This window comes from Micropterus dolomieu, linkage group LG16 (genome assembly GCF_021292245.1).
Source record: "Micropterus dolomieu isolate WLL.071019.BEF.003 ecotype Adirondacks linkage group LG16, ASM2129224v1, whole genome shotgun sequence".
In the NCBI taxonomy this organism is placed as follows: Eukaryota; Metazoa; Chordata; class Actinopteri; order Centrarchiformes; family Centrarchidae; genus Micropterus; species Micropterus dolomieu.
Genome location: NC_060165.1, coordinates 6,640,866 through 6,662,426, shown reverse-complemented (window position 1 = coordinate 6,662,426; position 21,561 = coordinate 6,640,866). Strand labels below are relative to the sequence as shown.

General features: G+C 40.1%; 1 protein-coding gene across 1 annotated transcript in view; it reads right to left on the bottom strand.

Moving 5' to 3' along the window:
* camk1da (calcium/calmodulin-dependent protein kinase 1Da) overlaps positions 1–21,561 on the bottom strand; it is a 79,216-nt gene that overhangs the window by 21,243 nt on the left and 36,412 nt on the right. The window contains exons 3-5 of the mRNA XM_046072730.1: positions 20,257–20,331; positions 1,593–1,731; positions 1,126–1,252 (exon numbers count right to left, since the gene is read on the bottom strand). Of these exons, the coding sequence (XP_045928686.1) occupies positions 1,126–1,252; positions 1,593–1,731; positions 20,257–20,331 (341 nt within the window). The remainder of the gene's footprint in view (positions 1–1,125; positions 1,253–1,592; positions 1,732–20,256; positions 20,332–21,561) is intronic.

Genomic DNA, 21,561 nt, shown 5'->3' with positions numbered 1-21,561 from the left:
GAGGGAAAAGATACTTGAGGATTTGACCGTTTAAAGTCAAATCTCTTATTATTTTGAGTGAGTGTGTGCCTCCGCATGTGTATATCTGAGTCATATAACTTCTAAAACTTTTAAAAATACTGAACTGTTGTTACACAACATGAACTCCAGTGGGGTTTAACTTGGTTGGTCTGTTGGGGGTGCTACAAAATCAATTTCAACAGTCCACCATAAAATTTGAAACTGTTATTTATGTATCTGTCCGTCTGTATTTCTCTAACAGATTTGTTTATGTGAGAGTTCATGTGATGTTTGTCAGAACAACCAGTCTATTTGTGTTCCAACATGGAAGTGTGTGTGCAGTCAACACTGAACATCTGTCTCTCCTAACAACACACACACACACACACACACCCCCCCCAGTTCTGCTCTGTTCCATGTTGACTCTTCAGAGTAGGGTGGTCTGTCAGGGAGTGATAAGTACAATTGGTGAGCATGTGAGGTGCACATAGACTTGACTATTTGAGCCCCCACACACACAAATATATTAGTACAAACACATGCGCACACACAGCCCTCCAGATCACAGTGAATGAACAAAGATGATGCAGGAAATATAATTGGTGTCAGATGGAAACATGCGCTCTTTGAATTTTTCATGTGTTTTGTTGAACTGACACCTGAAGAAAATAAAGTAAAGACAGCTCGGTTTATATTTACACTCATACCTCGGGACACGTGAGTGTAAATAGGTTCATGAGAAATAAAAACTTGTGTGTGAGCTATGACATCCATCACCAAACCATGCTGTTTATGTAAACACAAAATCAAGTGCCTATTCTCTAAACCCCTCCCCTGGAACTGGAGAAGATACGACCCTCTGAACAGAGGACCTGTTGTCATGTTTCCATTATGTGCCAAATGAATCTGGGGAACATAGGAACGGTACCTTACAGCTTATAGCAGTGACCTAGGGTACTACGTCTGTCTGAAATATAGTCTCAGTTGTTTCAAAAGAGTTGCACATTTGGCACCATTATCATCATATACAACATACTTTATGTGCCGTGCAAGAATGGAAAGCTTGACAGGGGGATGATGAAGGAGAATGAAATGATTGAGGCAAGGGGCGACTGACCAACTTACCCACATATCCCGGGGTGCCGCAGGCAGTGGACATGACATCACCGCTGCCCTCCATCTTGGAAAGACCAAAGTCGCTGATCATGATCTTTGACTCATCTTGGGGATTAAAATACAGCAAATTCTCTGGCTGGAGGGAGGATACAGAGAGAAAAGAAAGAATGAAGTCTTTTAATTCTATTTTGTGGTTTTCATTATTATTTTGTTATTATTTGTTAACGTCAGAGAAAAATCCGGCTAATAAAGAAAATAACATATACAACCCTCTTTCTTTCCCCATTTTACACTGTGCTGGTTTATGGAGGCTCTGACCAATCCCCTCTCTTCAAACAGCCGGCACACGCCACACTGACCCACAATGCACTGCATGTGTGGAGCCACTGCCCTTGTTGCTGCAGTAAATCATTGGCCGTCAAGTGAGAACAAACCACTCGTGTGGATTTAAAATGTGGGAGTGTGTGTTATAGTACCTTCAGGTCTCTGTGTACAATGCCCATCTTGTGCAGGTAGTTCACAGCGTCCAAGACTTGTCGGATCAACGTGCTCGCATCCTTCTCCGTGTAGAAACCTTTTTCCACAATTCGGTCGAACAGCTCGCCACCGGATACCCTGCAGAGGAGTGTGTGTGTCAGTGTATGTTTGTTAGAAAAGTTGGCATGCCTGCACACAATCTGTCGCGCACACATACACACATGGCTGTAACCCAGGGGGGAGGGGGGAGACTTCTGGTAATTTATGAGCTGTAGTTGTTTCCAGCCAAGAGTATGTGGAAGCTTTGAGGCATGTGCTACCTCACTCACACACACACACTCTCGTTTATACATCATTTACCCTGCAGAGGTGTTTAACATACCTCATAACATTTTCATGTTATTTTTGAAAGTGTCAAAAATGTTAGAAAATGCATTCTCATATATTTATCCTTCGTACTGATTCCCAACTGGATTTTTATTAATGGACTTTTCTATGTTTCTTATGCAGTATCCAAAATATCCAAAACATCCTGAATATTCCTAGATTATTCCTTATTTGCGTGAGTTTGTGTCTCTGTATGCCATAAAGATGTTTTTAATGCAGATGATGAAAAATCTCCCTAGATACAATCTTTCCAGTGAGACAGCTATACCTCCTTCATGTTCTGATCTTAAAAAGGAAATAAATTAAATTCCATTATCGTCACAGCAGCACAATTTTAATCCACATTTTAGATCAATCACCTTTTTTTGCAGCTTCTTTGACAGAGAATTTGAAGAGTTAATTTGCAAAAACAGATAAATGCCATCCTTAAAATAAATAAAGCAACATCATCTTGATCGATATCCCCTTGGGTGCACTATAAAAAAACAAACAAAAAAAAACAGGATTTATGAAAATTAATAGTATTTGCAATATTTTATCAAAACAACTCAACAAAGCTTGATTGATGTTCCATGGGGAAGAAAAACATGATTTAAAAAAAACCCTGTGATATCAGCTGAACTATTAACTATACTGAAACTAGAATGACCGGCCTGTGGTTGTACACCTCCACGAACCAGTCAAATTGCAGTTTACATCCATGTCTGCCCAGACTCACATAATATATGTGGGGAATACTTTGAAGGAATTAAATAAAAAGGTATAGAGCGCATTTTGTTTGGCTAAATGTAACTTGATTCCAGTGAATATACATTGTTGAACAGATTAATGAAGGATTATTATAGCTGTATTGGCTAAACAGGTACACAAAACCGAACCTCCCGTTCTGCTCCTGAGTTATGGTGTTAAATAAGGGCCAATGATGAGTTTTCCAGGACATTATAATGTCATAGTAAAGTTCACCTTTGTCACCACTTTCCTTTCAAACATCTGTTTGAACTCTAATCAGTTAATCCTTTAGACCAAGTGGATGTTTGTGCCAAAATTAAAGAAATTCCCAAGGTCACCTGAAAACATAATGCCTGCAGACACAGCTATTGCCAGCACGTAGGCTTAAAAAAAGAGAAAAGAAAGAAAAGAAAAAAACAAAAACTCCTACTAAAGCAGTAAAATATTCTGACATATTTAGAGTGCAACTCTTTGTATGCAAACAGAATGAAACCCATCAATGCTGGTAAAAAAAGGAAACTCACGTTTGACCCAAGAAACACAATTGTTCATCTACAATTTCTCCCCTCTGGTAGATTCTTTCAATATTTAGTTTGATATTTAATGACTTCAGACCACAAGAAATGACTTGTTCAGGTATACATACAGTTGGGAACTGGCTCTGGTTCATCATCTGTGCAGACACATAGCTCCCCCTGCTGGAGGATTACCCCTTCCTTCACTTCACAATATTATCTGATCTAAATGTTTGCATGTTACAGTATATTTGCAAATTGTAGAAAAAAGTGCCAACATAAGTAAGCAGCATGTACGTAGTAACTGCAGCAACACAGACGCAATAATTGTAATATTACTAGTAATATAATAATAATAATAATTGTATAATAATAAAATTATAATAAGTAGTAGTAGTAGTAGTAGCAGCCAACCAACCTTGTAGTATTATCTATATATTGCATGTTTATACTTTGTTATGCTTTAAAGTGTAATTAAGGACACACACACATACAGAGGCATTTGTACACAAGCCCTAATACACACCCGTGGCCACAAATGTGCACATACAACACCACAGAGGCACAAGAATGCACAAAAGGGAACATGTGCATGCGTGCAACTTTGTGCACGCATCTGTGGGGCGTCGTCACGGCGACAGATCAGATTAGAGCCTGTAGAAGTTTAACTCTAATGAAGTTTCTGAAAAAAAGAGATCAGAATTAATTGCTAATCCTCTCTCTCTTCAAAGAGGGCAGCGACTGGTTGGGTTTCAGACGCAGGCATGTCTGGGAATGACAAGAAAGGGATAAACACACAGACGCACGCGCGCACGCACGAACAGCAAAAGGGAGATCAGCCACCAGGCTGCATGGTTGCATAAGCGTTTGCGTAAGGACACCATGGCAATCAGACAGCAGTACCCACACAAGAACACACAGACACACACACATACATACACCCAAGCACAGATACAGATGTAAGGGCAGTACCACTAACACACATAGGCAAAAACATATTAAAAGCAAGCGCATACACATAAACACACAAAGACAAGCATGAAAAGCACAGAGGGGCACATACAAGGTCACACACACACACATCAACGGCAAACATACAGTACACACACAATGAACACAATGGCACACACATACACACAGCCAGTAAGACAAGGCTGAAGGATTGTCAAATTCCCTCCGTTCAGCTTATGTCTTTTGATAAACAATAAAGAAAATTCAAAACATATATATGACAGAGGTCAAAGGTCACAGCACCCTGATATGTATCAATGTGCCTATACTAAGTAGTAGTGATTGAGTGAACAAGGGACTGATTTTGGAACAAACTCCAGTGTACATACAATTAAGGATGCACATGCAGCTGGAGCCCAGAAAACACATTGCTGGTATATAAAGAAAAAAATTACCCAAAAAACACAAAACAATGCTCGATAGATTGATAAATATATAGTTAAAAAAACACAAAGAAAAAGACAGTAAAACGGGTACATTACACAGAGACAAAGCAGGTACATTATGAAAAACAGGGACATAAAACATTGTTCTATAGAAGCGTAAACTGTTCTAAGGTTTAACATTTTTCAGTTTTTCATAAATGGGATATCTAAGGGAAGGCATTATTGTGAAGGAGTACGGTATTCCATATTACTAAGTCTAAAAAGTGATGATTTAAAAAAAAAGGGTCGCTTACTAAGGTCAGGGTATCAACAAAATAACTGACTGACTTAGAATTTCTAATTGCCCTGACACATTTGTTTCTCAACTATAAAGATCTGCCAATCCGTAGAGGACTTTGAACCTTGTGCTTTTGCCCATGCTACATCCCTTACCTTAACATCTCTGAGATTTAAGGTGAGAACCAAGGATCTATTTTTTACTCTGTATTTCTTAAAAGGGAGCATGCTTATTTATAAAGATTAAAAAATGGCTTGGGGTCAGGAATAGAACATAACCTTGTGATACCACAGAGAAATAAATCATGAAGAAAAGCCTGCTCAACAAAATGTTTAAAGTCTTTCTTTACACTTTTAATATGTTGGTGCAGTGGTTGGGGAGTAATGGATTACATGTAACTTGTTACGTAATCAGGATACAAAAAATTAGTAGCTGTATTCTGTTACAGTACAGAAAAAAAAAAGACGTAATCAGATTACAAGTACATTTCAGGGATTACTCATAGGGATTACTTTAAGCAGAACATTTCTATGGAACAGATGGCGTAGTGCTATTTGCCTCCCTGTTTCCTGTAAAAACACAAAGCTACAGAAGGATGTGTCACACATTACTCTGTGCGGACTGGTTTCAGCTCCCAGTGAGCAGACACGGCAGCTGAACCAGGACCAAACAGGCCCTGATTACTGCCATATTATTATTAGGATTTAGAGAGACATTTAATGCTAGCAGTTCGAATTCCTTTGGCAGAGACATAGAGACATAGAGTTCCTCACAAGAAATAATCCTTAATTTTACAAGTCAACCAGGTTTTTGTTAGAATTCAAATATCTGGATAGGTTTCTTGACCCTAGACTCTAATGGAGTCCAGGTTTGATACCAAGCTTCTCACAGTCATGGAATTTTTTTTTTTTTATAAAACTTTGTTACCTTTTTTGTTCAATTTAATGTTGCAGCTTAGTCTTTTGTAATTGTTATGCTGTTTTTGGATGTATGGATTTACTGTGATGCCATACACAGTTATACAACAAGAGGTTGTAAAAAAACGACAACTAATAACATTAACGATGGGGCGCCATTTATTCAAGTGTCCCAGTAAGCCATGACAGTGAACCAACCAGCACAATACCAGGACCCTGAAACAGAAGCAGCTCCATGGAATTTAGCCATCATTCATTTTTTTGTTTGCCTTGCCATGTTGGCATGAATCAGCTTCATCACATATTCACCCTCTCCATGAATCTGTCTTATTTCCTCTCTTTAACTTTATTGCTTTTTTACAGACTTTCAATCAATCTACAATGAAAATAACACAATAAATGCATCATTTTAAATTTCAAGTCATCTACAGATGCTAAAGCACAAAAATGTTTCTTTTTTTCCCCATTTCTCAATCATTCCCGTTCCACCAACCCTTCTAATCCATCGCTCCTATGTCAGTGGATCTCTTTAGAGGCAGGCAGCCGCATCGCTCTCTCGAGGTGATGGCTGTGCATCATGGTTTGACAGCGAGTCCTTTTTACGAGCATGTGTGTATGTGCGATACATGCTCTTCTCCGTGGCAGAGATGAAAAGCCATTACAATCTTGGGACCTGACTGACTAATCACAGCAGAGTCTGAGATCTGACCAGAGATGCTGAGCTGCCGCGATGATTAGTTGCAATCAAGGGAGGAAAGCCCTATTGTTTCTAAGACTGCATTTACACCTACGGTTTGCTTGCTTTGATCCAGCTGATGTTTATTCACATGAACACTTAAAACCAGATTAAGGCAATTCTGTGGAAATTGTCATGTAAACACTATAATTACACTAATTGTACTGTATTATACTCCTAATTTGTGTTAGCATAACCTGATTAACATTTATCAGCACTATTAAGAAATAGATCTATAATTAGATCTTATTTGGGCATTTGATCTTGCTTTGAATTTGTGTGTGCACAAACTTAAATAATGGATATAAAATCCAACACAATCTCTCCATTTTCATGTTTCTTATTTTGTAGAATTTATAAAAATGAACTGTAGAATGTAACGCAATATCAAATGAAATGTATTAAATCTAATTAACTTGCTGATGTAGTAAGCATCGTACAGTGGGTAAGCTAATGGTGGCTATCAGACAGAAGTTGACAAAATAAATGCTTCTTCTCCTCGTTCTATACAAAACATCTAACTTACGTGACAGATGCCGTTATAACAGCGTAACTCCTGTAAGGAATCGGGAGGTGCGTAGCGAGTGTTTGATTGTCCGAGCGGCAGAAAGTGACGGTGAACGCAAGCAGAGGAAAATATTCTGGCAGTAAATGTACGGTGTCGGTTACAGTGTGTTGGCTTCTCAAGACCAAGAAAAGTTTGTTGTTTCCCCACCTGCTGGAAAAGTGAAGCCTGTGTGCGCTAGCTAACATCTCCCCTCCCCTTCAGACTGCGCAGCTGAGCAGGAACGCTTCAATAACTTCAACAATTATTTGTCAGTTTTCAGATGAGTCTGAATAGTGGTTGTTAGGAAAAGAAAGGACTGTGGTGACTGGAGGAGCTGAGGTTAGTAAAGCTAATTAGTGATGCAAGCTAGTCCTTTTAAAAGAATGAGGAGATGTTTCTTTTTGGATTTTAATGTGCAAATAAAATGCACCTCAGAAGGGAGGAGGTTTCTCATGTTGCCCATTTTTTTATATTATGTCAAAAGCTGTAAAATGAAGACACAAAAGACAAACATGGACATTGGGGTGATGACCAAAACATGCTGTGCCATAAATGTAACATCACTGTGGAGAGCATCAAAACCAACCAAATTACTTTCCCCAAATCTCAAGGTTGTAGTTCCTCCCCACTAGACTGATCTTTATTTATTATCTGCTCTAGCATTTCCAACTATTTGGTTATTATTTGGAGGTATGGTGAAAATAATTGTTGTGTTGTTGACGTGAAATTACATACTTTTCATTGGAAAACGTAAACGTCTTGGGGAGTACCCCCTAACCCCCCATGTCGCTTAGACATGTTGTGTTGGGGTATTAATCTAAAGCTCACATTAAACTGGGAAAACACTGACATTTTTAGCTATTCTAATGTGCAGCGCATGCTCATGGACACAAGAGCAATGTCGCTTAGACATGTTGTGTTGGGGTTTTATATTCAGACAAAAATTCTGCTTCACCTCCGCTGCTAAAACTCCATCCTAGGGGAAACACTGCAAGGTGATTTACCACAGTCACTGATCAATATCCGCTCACATCCGCTGGGCTGACTGCCTTCACTACTATGCTCTGTGGTTACATCACTATGAATAGTAATGACATAAGTGGAATTGTTGCAAAACTGGGAAAGTACCCTGGCAGCCAAAAAACAGGTAGGCAGATACAGGTCCAGGTAGCGGAAACCCGAATACAAAAGCAAAATCAACAATGCAGCTAGGATGAACTGAGTATGAGTACATACAAGTCTCTCGATTGCATCCACATTTCCCTCTTTTCCTTGCGTCTCTCTGTGCATCCTCACTGGGAGGGACTAAGACGCAACCATGCGAGTAGAGGAGAAATGTTTTTAGAGAAATGATGCGTCTTTTCTTTCGCGGCATCATATGAAGCGACAGCGACAGTTGATTGCAGCTGGATCAGATGTCATTTCACTTTAACAGCTGTACAGACTTTGATGGAGCTGATGTGCTCTACACACTAACACAACACTAATAAAATGCACAGTTATCACTGCAAGAGCGGTATGTTGTCTCTCTGTAACCTGCATATGAATAACAACCGCTGCATTCTGTATTTATACTGTGTACTGTGGCCTGCCACTTCAGGTCCTGTCCTGTACGGACAACTTCATCTGGGCTGCCAGTCTGCAGGTGGTTAGAAGCGGCACAAAAGCCAGCTAAAAACTGAAGAAATGTTGCATTGACCACTTATGACTGGAGCAAGCTGCTATCAACCGTTCCAACTGGTAGGAGCTCTGCTACACAGGTATAAAACAGCTGGAAATGGAGAGGAATGTGAAAAAATAACAGAAAAGACCAAGGAGACACACAGCCATGTCTGCTCCCTCTAACTCAGACTTTGCAATATAACTTGTGGATCAAGAATTGGACTCTATAGTCATCAAAGAATAACACCGTTAACGAGGAGGAATGTCATCATCGGACTCGGTGGACTACCAGCAAGCAGACAAGCTCAAAGGTATGGAGGGGATTCATTTCTACTGGCAGAATGCGTTTCTATTAATTATTCACTCAATCAACTCTATTTTTTGATATTCTGAGTGTGAAATCATTATTGAATAACACAGAATATTATCATGGTGTCTTTTGAACATTTGAAATTATTTTTTAGGCCAAATGTTTCATGGGAAATTGAAATGATGTAACTCATATGAAAGCCAATGGTTTGGAATTATGATGATGATATATTTGTGTTTCAGGCTTACAGACTGACTTTAATTGTATCCATAATTAATTTTTTTTCTAATAAATGAAGAAAGTTGTCTGCGGTCCTTTTGCTGTTCAGGCCTATGATGAACACATATTTTTAACTAGATGGGGGTAAATCACAAAACAAATCAAATATAAAACTTGTGTTGGAGATACACTTGAGTTTAATCTGTTATCTGTCTTCACTCTGGTATAAAACTCCGATCTGCTGCAGCGTCCAATCAATAACCAATATCCAATAAGAGGGCGTGTTGGTCAGTAAAAGGACGGCCTGCAAGAAGGTGGACCAGAATGACTTCTGGTTCAAGCGAGGAGCAAGGAAATCAACTAAGAGACTTGGGATGTCCCCGATGAGTGGGAATGAGCTGGTTACGTATCTGCAGGGCTGATGAGGAAGAGTGGAAACAGGTGAGCAGGTGGGCGGGGAAGGTCTGGTGAATGGGACGAGAGGGAAAGAATTTACTGCACAGGGCAGAAGGAAGTAGCTGGATGTGGGAGTGAGTTGACTGGGACAGGAGAAAAAGTCAGAGGGCATCTGGTTGACAGGACGAGAATGGCAATGAATGTGTGAGGAAGTGGGAACGTGGCTGGAGTGAGGGACTGAGGAGCAAACTGTGACAAGTATATAAAATATTTTTATAAACCAGATGATCTGCTTAATGGAGGTAGCTTTAGCATGGGCAAAAGAGAGGAAAAGTAAGGAAAGGCTGGGTAAGTAGGTGAGGATGGGCTCGAAATTGTAATTAATATCCAACATAAAAAAGGGGTGTGACTAGATCTCGTGGCACGAGATTAATATATAATATAATATTGTGACGAGCATTCTCGTCAGGTAAAAAGCTGTCTCGCGAGACTCACGCAAATTACATTTTTCACACGCCGTCAAGCCACACATTAATTTTCTCACGCAGTGAAATACAAATGTATAACTGAAAAGATAGACTCATGGAGCGAATCAGCTCCACCCAGCAGACTGACACCGGCGTACGCTGTAATAGTAATCAGCTGAACCCACTCGCGCTGTGAGTCCAGACCTTTTTATATACACAGTCACTGGTCCAGAGAGCTGTGACGAGTGGTAACGTAGCTGGTAGAGTTTTGCAACATAAACATCTAAAAAGCAGCCTGCTCTGTGTGGGACTGTGAGCTGCACCGGAAGTTAACATGTATGGATTTGTGGTGAAATTTCTGCCTGATCACAAGTGTTTCTGTACTTTCACACGTGTTTCACATGCAGTCCCAAACTGCATCGGTCAAATGGTCTCAAGGGGATAACATTACCAGCGGATCAAAAACATAATGCACTGCAGAGTATAGGGCAGGTACGCTTCTCATTAAATGATGACGTTAGTCTGGTAATATTCTGCCTTTTCTCTGGACATGTCAGAGAACACACATCTGTGGGAAAGATTCTGAATGTGCAGAAAGTTTTGACCATGAGCAAAAAATCTGCTGAAACAAAGGAGCTATTAAAGTCTTGGAGTTTATAACTAAATTAAAAATTTTTTTTATCATTATGGTGAAAAGTTGCCACAATCACATTTAAAGAGGTTACTTCCCGGAGGCAAGACTAAATCATGAAATAGCAGGGATGATATTAAATAAGTTGATCTACAGGAGAAATAGATCTGAAAGCAACACAGAATGACTTGAGAGCTACACTGACTTATATTCTGTTATAGTTAGGTTATAGATTTTGAATAGGCACCTGCCACCTGAATTTTGTGTTTCTCTTTATATAAATAAAATAAAAAAATCACCATAAACTGCTGCAGAAAAATTCATCAGAATGCAGGAAATAAAGTGTTTCATGCTCAGAATTTTCATATAATTAAGCATTAAAGATTTCTTAAAAATAGTATTAAAATCTGGGCTCGATCTCGTAAACCCAATCTCAAATCTGGTCTCGTCTCGTGGGTTAAGTGTCTCGTCACACCCCTAATAAATACATATAAAAAGTACAAAAGAAAGTAGGAAAGTAGCCCATAAGATGCCCCACACTGAACGATATCGTCCATCGCAATGTTTCACTGTGGACATCGTCATATATCATTTCAGTGGACATTGCACAACTCTAGAGTAGACATTTAACCACTATTGATGTCCAGTTAATTGCATTGATGTTTAAAGCAATGAACTGTATGGGTTGCATCAGAAAAGAAAACTTTATACAAATGTAGTACTAAAACCTTAACAGCTAATTTTGTTCATTAATAATTATAATTTGACAGAAATCCTTAACAGAATTTTGAATAATGACAGCACGCTATGATCATCTTCTCATGATAGGATTTCACCAAAAACTGAGATATGCTACTAGTAAAGAACTGCCTAGGTTTTTGGGCGCTTGCTAGAGAGAATACTGTTTTATTGCCTTTTATCCTCTGAGAGACCATTGTTGAACTCTGCCAATGTTCCCTTGTTAGCAGAAGGGCAGAAGTGCATGTTAGATGACTATTTAAACATAATGGTCTACTAAAGGTCAACAGTTGGTGAACACTAACACCTGCGTCCTGCTGCTTCTGATTTTCTGAAGAAGAGGCAGCAAAAACAGAAAAAACTATATTTTAAGAATGAAAATTATACAAAATGTCTATTTACTGGCAACATATCATGCCTAAGACTTGATGACAGCCTCAACATAGTCAGATGATGCATACTTTGAAATATTTCCTCCTGTATTTGTTAGAAGACAGTTTCGCTCTACACTACATGCGTTAAAAGAAATCTTTTGCTAATAAGTTGTTCACGATACAAACAACATCAGTTATAAAGACCACGTTGCACTGGGTTGCATCGTTTTCATAGCAGCACAGACTGATTGCCTCCCTGCGGTCGAGGTTACATAAGACAAGCTGTGATGAACAGGAACGAAGTAAAACCTGGTTCCTAAATGAGATTCTGGTCTGCCGAACCCCCCTCCAACATCTCAATAAATGCACATAATGATAACAAACGACGCTACTTATTACAGTAGTGATTATACAAATTGGTGCCGCAGAGAGCCTCACTTTCTGATTCATGTTTGCTGAAGCACTGCTGGAATTTTTGCTTCGATAAAAAAACACATTGCTGTCGCCAGTTACAGCAAATGATGGACACAAATGCTTTCTGTTTCAGCAGATCAGATGAATAGTGATGAAGCTACTGTGTACAGCTTAAGGAAAAACAGCCTGTGGCACTGAGGCCAGATGAAAAGAGAGCCTGAACTACTTTCTCTTCTGATGCATCTTCTATATTTTAGCATGTTTTTCACAGTGCAGCTTGTCTTTCTCCGATTCTTTCAACATAAGGCATGCAGAATCTTAAAACAGCACTGTCAAAACATTAGTCAAACAGAATAAGAAGTGACAAAATATGAGAGCAAAGAAGAGGAGATGGGTTAGGCGTCTATTTATGGAAATGCAATGAGTGGCATGATTGAGGTGTGGTCCTACTTCTGAAACTCTGCTAGATAGCTCCAATTAGCTGATATTCGTTTGGCCATCTTTAGTCTGAGCACAAATCTGTAAACAGAACATTATCTCCATATAAAGATGATATGGTGAACGTGTGGCAGACAATGAACAACATTAGCACTCAGCAGTGAGACGGAATCAAAACAGTGAATCTGTTGGCCATAAAACCAAAGCAATGAGCTAAAAGATGCTAAAATGCTACGTAGAGCTAAGGCAACTGCAGAATCAGATTCTCTGTAGGTTCATCAATATGACTAACCCCTTTCCCATCACACAGTTATTTGATCCATTATTAATATAACAATATTGATTGATGCAGCTTTAAGTTCATTCATTTTGACTGAAAAAGCTCAGTGTTAATAGTACATTTCAATATATGCTCAGTATCGTTTAAGAAATATATAATTGCATCATCTACATAGTAATGACATATATCTCAATGCATGTACGTTATGTATGTAACATACCTATAGCTCAAATATCAGCTTCCACCTGGGTAAGTTTCTTAAATATGCTTGTGACAGTGTGAAATATGGTCAGCAGATAAAAATGCAGCTACTTCAGATTTTATGTTTTGCAACATTTTAAAGACATCACAACAGACCTCATGCTCATAATGCCACCTGCTGCAATTCTCAAGGCCACCCTGAAATGTTATAACCCATGTTAACTATGACCCTGTAACTATAGAAACTGAACAATATTCCAATATATGGTGCCTGAAAAAAAAACCCAAGATCAGAGGGAAGTAAAAATGGTGAGCAGGTGAAAGGCAAGAGGTGATGGTGATGGAAATAGGGTGCGAGAGGGAAGGAAGGAAAGCAATGAAGTGTACAATGTGGAGAGCAGATGGTGTGAGAGAGAGGGAGGTGTACAGGAGGACAAAGGAGCAGGGTGGGTTGGTGGGTTTTTCCTGCTACGGTCTCTGTCACATTCTGTTAGAATTAAAACAGTCTTTTGCTCTAAAAGCAATTCATTTGATCTTTCAGAATGAGGTGCACTGTCTAAAACTTTTGGGATGATGACTTATTACTTAAGACCCGTGCTATAAAGTACAACAGAAATAAGTACACAACCAGCAGTATTTGTAATAAACTCAATTGCTGCTAACAAAAAACTCCACTCCGAGTGATGAGAGCCTATTTCTTATATTTGGATAAAATGGAAAAATCTGCATCTGTAATTTATGTAGTAAAAGAAACTAACGAGCGGTGGCAGACAGCCAGAAAACAGAAATGCTCTGTTAACTGGTTTATTTTTGACAACAGGAACCTTAAACAAAGGGTTAACATTGTAGGTAAACAGCTTAATCAGCTGACGTCTAGCCAACAGAGGGATTTCAGGTGATGTAACACTTCTCAGCATACATGTTGGACTAACTGTGAAAGGCCGAATGTGTTTCTTAATTTACCATTAGCGTATCTGAAAAGAACAAGGTTAATCTCTGTGCTCACTGTGACTGGAAAGATATCACTTCTTCAGTTCTTCAGATAGCTACAGTATCTCACAAAAGTGAGTACACCCCTCACATTTTTATAAATATTTGATTATATCTTTTCGTGTCACAGCACTGAAGAAATGACACTTTGACTGCAATGTAAAATGTAAAGTAGTGAATGTACAGCTTGTATAACAGTGTAAATTTGCTGTCCCCTCAAAATAACACATCACACAGCCATTAATGTCTAAACCACTGGCAACAAAAGTGAGTACACCTCTAAGTAAAAAAATGTCCAAATTGGGTCCAATTAGCCATTTTCCCTCACCGGTGTCATGTGAGTCGTCAGTGGGTAGCCAGTGGAGGTCACACAGCAATGGAATGACATGCAGCCCAAAAGGACTCATGTCACTCCATTGCTGTGTGACCTCCACTGGCTACCCATGACCTCCAGAATCAGATTCAAGTCACTAATGCTTGCATACAGAGTGACTACTGGGTCTGCACCTTTCTACCTAAACTCCATAATACAAGTTTACGTTCCTTCTCGGCCACTACGCTTCTATCCCCTTACAATTATCTTGTATTTATTGCAATTTGTTAACTCTTACTTCTTTCCCTAGGTATTTACCCCATTGATGCGATATGTGCCATTAGCGCTTACTAGTATTTATTGCTGCTTTTATTAATATGTATTGTCAGTTGTAGATCTCGTGCTGTATTTTATGCTCTGTTAATGATTGTATGTTGTTCCTCAAATGTAAGTCGCTTTGGATAAAAGCGTCTGCCAAATGAGTAAATGTAAATGTTACAAGGTCTCTGGTGTGAATGGTCACTGGAGGTTCAACATGGCACCTCATTGCAAAGAACTCTCTGAGGATCTGAAAAATATAATTTTTGCTCTACATAAAGATGACCTAGGCTATAAGAAGATAGCCAAGACCCTGAAACTAAGCTGCAGTGTGGTGGCCAAGACCATACAGCGGTTCAACAGGACTGGTTCCACTCAGAACAGGCCTCGCCATGGTCGACCAAAGAAGTTGAGTGCAAGTGCTCAGCGTCATATCCAGAGGTTGTCTTTGGGAAATAGACGTATGAGTGCTGCCAGCTTTGCTGCAGAGGTTGAAGGGGTGGGGGGTCAGCCTGTCAGAGCTCAGACCATACACCACACACTGCATCAAATTAATTTGCATGTCTGTCATCCCAGAAGGAAGCCTCTTCTAAAGATGATGCCCAAGAAAGCCCGCAAATGGTTTGCTGAAGACAAGCAGACTAAGGACATGATTACTGGAACCATGGCCGGTGATCTGATGATTTGATTCAGATGGTGTCAAGCATATGTGGCAGCAACCAGGTGACGAGTACAAAGGCAAGTGTGTCTTGCCTACAGTCAAGCATAGTGGTGGGAGTGTCATGGTCTGGGGCTGCATGAGTGCTGCCAGCACAGGGGAGCTACAGTTCATTGAGGGAACCATGAATGCAAACATGTACTGTGACATGCTGAAGCAGAGCATGATCCCCTCCCTTCGGAGACTGGGCCGCAGGGCAGTATTCAAACATGATAACGACCCCAAACAGACCTCCAAGACGACCACTGCCTTGCTAAAGCTGAGGGTACGGGTGATGGACTCGCCAAGCAGGTCTCCAGACCTCAACCCTATTGAGCAACTGTGGGACATCCTCAAACGGAAGGTGAAGGAGTACAAGGTTCAACTATCACCAGCTCCATCGTCATGGAGGAGTGGAACAGGACTCCAGTGGCAACCTGTGAAGCTCTGGTGAACTTCATGCCCAAGGGGGTTAAGGCAGTGCTGAAAATAATGGTGGCCACACAAAATATTGACGCTTTTGGACATTTTTACTTTTGGGTGTACTCACTTTTGTTGCCAGCGGTTTTGTTAATGGCAAATTTACACTGTTATACAAGCACTCACTACTTTACATTGTAGCAAAGTGTCATTTCTTCAGTGTTGTCAAATGAAAAGATAAATTCAAACATTTACAAAAATGTGAGATACTGTGTGGAAATTAGCCTAAAATATTGTTTTAACTACAGTAACTTTGTACGGAAGAAATAACATTCTTCATTAAAAACGACAATAACGAGTTCCTTTACTCAGTTCAATACAGACGGTTTTGCTGCTACAGCCTTTTTATGACCAGTAGCTAACATTAACTTATTGAGTCTTATGCTACTGTTACAGCATTTAGTATTAAACCCTTCACATTCTGCAACAATGACTGCTGTTCAGTAAAAGTAGCTTTAAAGCATTATGGATTTAAACAGTTTACTGGGTTTTTGGTTGACAACAAACTTCCACAAATAGAAATGTTCTCACCTGAGGTAAAAATACCATTACTTCTTCAGAATACGTTAACAAGGAAATAATATTCCTAATGCCTTAAGCTTTACATCTACAGAAGACACACTGCAGTCAGCTTTAAATAAATGCCTTTAGCCTAGATGTAAAATGTCACAATGTACCAATCTGCCTGCAGCTGAATATAAATACCATTTAATATAAGTGATGTCAGTTACAGGTCAGATGATGTCTGACTTAACTATGTCACAGTGACCTATTTAGGACACAAATCTACCTCATAAACCTATTACTGACGATACTCTACAGCCACACCACAACCACCTGTTTAGGCTACAGGAATCCTCTGTTTCTAATACTCTGCCATTAACACATTTGACATTTTTGTTCCTATTAAATTTGTGAAATACTGTACACCTTTTTTATTTATTGTTTTATTGTTATTTAATCTTTTTTTTTTTAAATCAGGCGTCTCTAAGAACAATAAATATTCACAGGAACACAACCAGCAAACAGAAACAACACCACTATGCAATAAACAAGGTATCAGTAAAAACAGTTACAAGAATCATAGAAAACATCAGATAACAAAGCTTTAAAAAGGTATAACTTGTAAGACCGGACACTGCTCTCCAACGGTCAAATTCATATATAGGGGGCTTTACCATTTGTCTATTTACATGTGTAGAGACCTTGCTGTGTGCTCAAAAGCAAGTTTGTTTAGAAATTGAATCTCAGAGCAGAGCAGGCAGTTGATCAGGCTGTCAGCTGTTTGAAGCACCAGGAGATCGTTGGTAGGACACAGGCAGGAAGATCTGGCGTTGGGTGGGGAGCACCCACTAAGATGTAGTCCTCAGCCACCAAGAAGGAGAGGAAAGACCTGGTAATCTCTGAGGTAGTCAGAATGGAGGAGGAGCAATAGAGAATCACAGCTGTTGGGCAATGGTAGCAAGGGAGCTGGACAACCTGGGAATGTGTAACCAACCGGCTCAGAGGAAAGATGTCAGCTCTGCAATGAACCCAACCCAAGCCTGCAGCACATCCTGTGTAGTTGTAAGACAGCACTGACCCAGGGTCGATATGGATGGTGTCACAACCAAGTCATCAGGAAACTGGCAGAGGTTCTGGAGGTAAGCAGACTGGAGGCCAACCACGATAACAACATCATCTGATTCACTTTGTCAGGCAAGGAGCAGCAGTGAAGGCCACAACTCAGAGAAGGAAACACGCCCTGACCCCTGGGAGTAATTGGAAGCTGAGGGTTGAACTTGAAAGACAGCTCAAGTTCCCAACTGAGATCATTACAACCTCTCTTCGGCCAGACATTGTCCTATGGTCAACAACTGACAAAGCAGTGATCGTGGCAGAACTAACAGTCCCATGGGAAGCAGGAATGGAGGCAGCCTTCGAATGGAAGAAGGATAAGTACTAAGAGCTGGCAGCTGAGTGCAGAGAAGTTGGGTGGAGGACAGCCACCTTTCCTGTGGAAGTTGGCTGCAGAGGCTTTGTGGGATCATCCACCCAGCGCTTCCTAAAGTCCATGGGGCTAAGTTGAGGAAGACCATAAAGGAGCTGGCTGAGGAAGCAGAGAAAGGGAGTTTCTGGCTTTGGTTGAGGAGGAAAGATAATGCGTGGGGTAGGCAAGGATCTTAAGCATACTAGGGTCAGTTGCAGGGGGCGGCTGGGAGACGTCCCTGCCGTTGCTCCACCATCCCAAGATGTTCTGGGAATAATGGAGCGAAACATCAATGAAGGGTGGCTCCCGGCTGATGACCCTGCAGCTGGCCTGATGGCACTGTCAGAGGTGTGACAGGCATTTTATTTTTGCCATGCAGGTTTTCCTGTGCTGATACAGTGCAAAGCAAATATAAAAAGCTGCACTCTACATAATATTATCCTTACTTAAGTAGTACGGCAGTGCAACCACAAAATCATGTGGATTAGCTGTTTAAAGTCATTCAAAAGTAAAATATTCACTTTTACAAGTTTATTCTCTAATTTAAAACTTAAAAAGTTGTGGTTTTACAGTATCACAAGACAAAACTTGTGGTTTCCTGTATTTTGATCAGAGTTGACATTAACATTGAAAGACCCACACAGGTGTGATAAGCGAACAGATAATCCGCTGACATCAGGTTCTAAGCATTGCCACTCTTGTTTAATCCATAGCCATGACTTCCACCTGAACTTGACTGAAATGTTTCCAGTACGAGTGCCAAACTTCCAGACCAACTTCCTTGTCCTCTTATGTAAGCAGCAGCAACCTTGCAGAGGATGTTAGTAGGGCACCCACGGGCGGACCACTGGCCATCCTGCTTCCTTCTACAGTTGACCATCAAAGCAGAGATGTAACTCATGTAAGAGAGGCCTTGTAGCTGTGTGGTGTGTTTGTGTGTGTGTGTGGGGGAGGACGTGTGGGCTTTCTGCGTGTCTGTTAGTGCGTGAGATGTCATCTCAGTAGAGCTGTCACTGAAATGAAAAGTGTGCATCTATGTGTGTTTGTGTGGTGATGGGTGGGTGGACAGAAGAATAAGATTAAAAGAGTGAGAAAGACAAAGATAAAGTATTCTGGATTTTTTGTTCATATATTGCGTTTTTTAACTGTAATCTGAATTTCAAGAAATTCCTCTGTAATCTACCAGCTAGTTAGATCAAAATGAGAAAGTTGTATTGAGAAATTGCTCTTAAAGTCTTAAATTAATGTTAAATTAGTCTTAAACTAATGTTCCCTATTTTTTTTAATGAAATAGAACTCACAATAAAAAGAGAGTTTGTATTTCTATATTCAACATAAAACCTAAAAATCTGTCAGGATGAACAGCATTTTATTTCTTTCACTAGTGATCCCTCACCTCAAAATCAAAACACTCCCAACTATATTATCGGTCTTTAAAAACGATGTTGACAGCCCGTCACCCATCATAATGTTTGCTTAAGAAATGCAGCATTGCATCTACAAAAAAGAAACTTTTTAGCAGCAGAGTAAAGCTAGGTAAAGCTCCAAAAACGCTGCATCCTACATTGCCCTTAATGCAGTTAGATAGCATCTTTTCACAAGACCGGGTGTCTCTGAATCAAATTACCAGGGTCAGGGTTGGGGTTGGTTGTTCTGTCCTATGGGGGACCAATTGAACACCAACTGAAAAAAGTTACACATCTCAACACACTCTAAAGCTAAATGCACTTTGACTCATACTGCATGATTAGAAGAAAAATGCCTGGAGAACCACAGCTTTCTCCTTATAAATAAGACAGGAGGCACCTATCTTTAACTTCACAAAAACCTTCCAGATTAACCTGCTTTTTTAAATGTACATGCTGACAAAATGTGAATAAAAAGTAAATTTCAGGCTCCAATGTTACAGCCTTTCTAGAACATTTTATTAGAACCGGTCGGTAGTTTGAGACCCCTGCATTAGACAGTCCCTGCCTCCTAAATGTAAAGGCTTTCTGTTGGAAATCTAGACAGGGACCTGCTGATGTCATCAGGGTTAGTTTTTTTAAACTTTGAAAAGCTCCCTCCAAAGTCACAGAAGACACGATGTGACTTTATACAGGCCGAGTAGTGCTCCTCATGACAGGTGAAATCAGTGGAGTTTCAGCGTGGAGCTAATGATCACCAGATCCCCTGATTTGGAGGGTCTGTTTTCTCGTCAGCTGTATTGTTCCAAAAACTGAAGTAGGGGGCAAAAAAAAGAACATAAAACTTCAACTCACAGCTGCATAATCAGGTAGAGGTGGTCTGGACTCTCGTAGATGTCCTCCAGCGCCACAATGTTCTCATGCTTGATCCTGCAAAGCAAAGACAAACCAACAGTTAAGCTTTTTATTTCAAATCTGCAACCTGTCTTATGCCACACAATAATCCATTAACAGAGGTGATTGCTGTTGAACTGCAAACACACAACATAACTGATAATTAGTAAGAGTCAGCAAGTAATCCTCCAATGGTGTTTTACCCAGCATATCCTTACTAACAAAACAGTCTCACCTCAAGGTCCATTTAGTAGCTGTTTTCATGTTGCTTTTGATCATATTACATGATATACATGATGATTTGCCTAGCTGCCAGCAAATGCAATCTGCTGATGAAGATCATGTGATGTAATTGAAAGCTCTAGATCAGATATTAAATGGACCTTGAGGTGAGATAAAGATGCTAATCTGAAAAAGACTGAGATGTGGGTGAAATAGTCAGTAATTAGTAAACAGTAAGTGTAACTTCAACTGAGGTGTTTCTGCAAAAACATTTCCCAAGAATGAACTTGCACACTAAACCGTTTCCTCCTAGCACAAGTTTTTCAGGGATTCGAACCAACAACCTTCCAGTCACATTTTCATCTTCCACTCACATTTCTGCTTATTTCTGTCAGTTCTCTCCTGATTTCACCATGGTTACAGCGCTGTGATGAGTGTGTTTCCATCCTTCTATCTGTGTGTGTGTGTGTGTGTGTAGGTGTACATTTGTTATCCTAACACCTTATACCTTGTAGAAAAACGATTGATTTTGTGTGTGGGTTAATCATCTTTTGCATTGTGAACAGAGGTAATTCCCCCTGCTCCATCTGTCTCTATCACTCACACACACACACACACACACACACACACACCAACCACACAGACAGGAATGCACAGCAGGCACGCAGGTGATAATCTAACACTTATTATGGAGCAGGTTGAAAAGAGATAATGTGTGTGTATTCAGGCCCTGCCTGGGATAATGAAGAGCTGGCAGCAAACAATCTGAGTGTAACGACAGAGTAGAGCATTCTGAAAAACCGTCTCATCCATTACAGGCTTCATGTTTCAGTTAGTCTTTCTCATTCACTGGCGATTGTAGGGTCAGACCTAATGACAAGGTGACATCACTATCTGTCCACTTTCTCACCTGGGTCTTCTTCTCTCTCTCTCTCTCTCTGTCCTCTCTCTCTCCACCCTACTGATAATCACACACAAGCAGCAACACGACATATATCTGATAATAAATAAAGCAAACAAAGTATTTATTTTGATACCAGTATA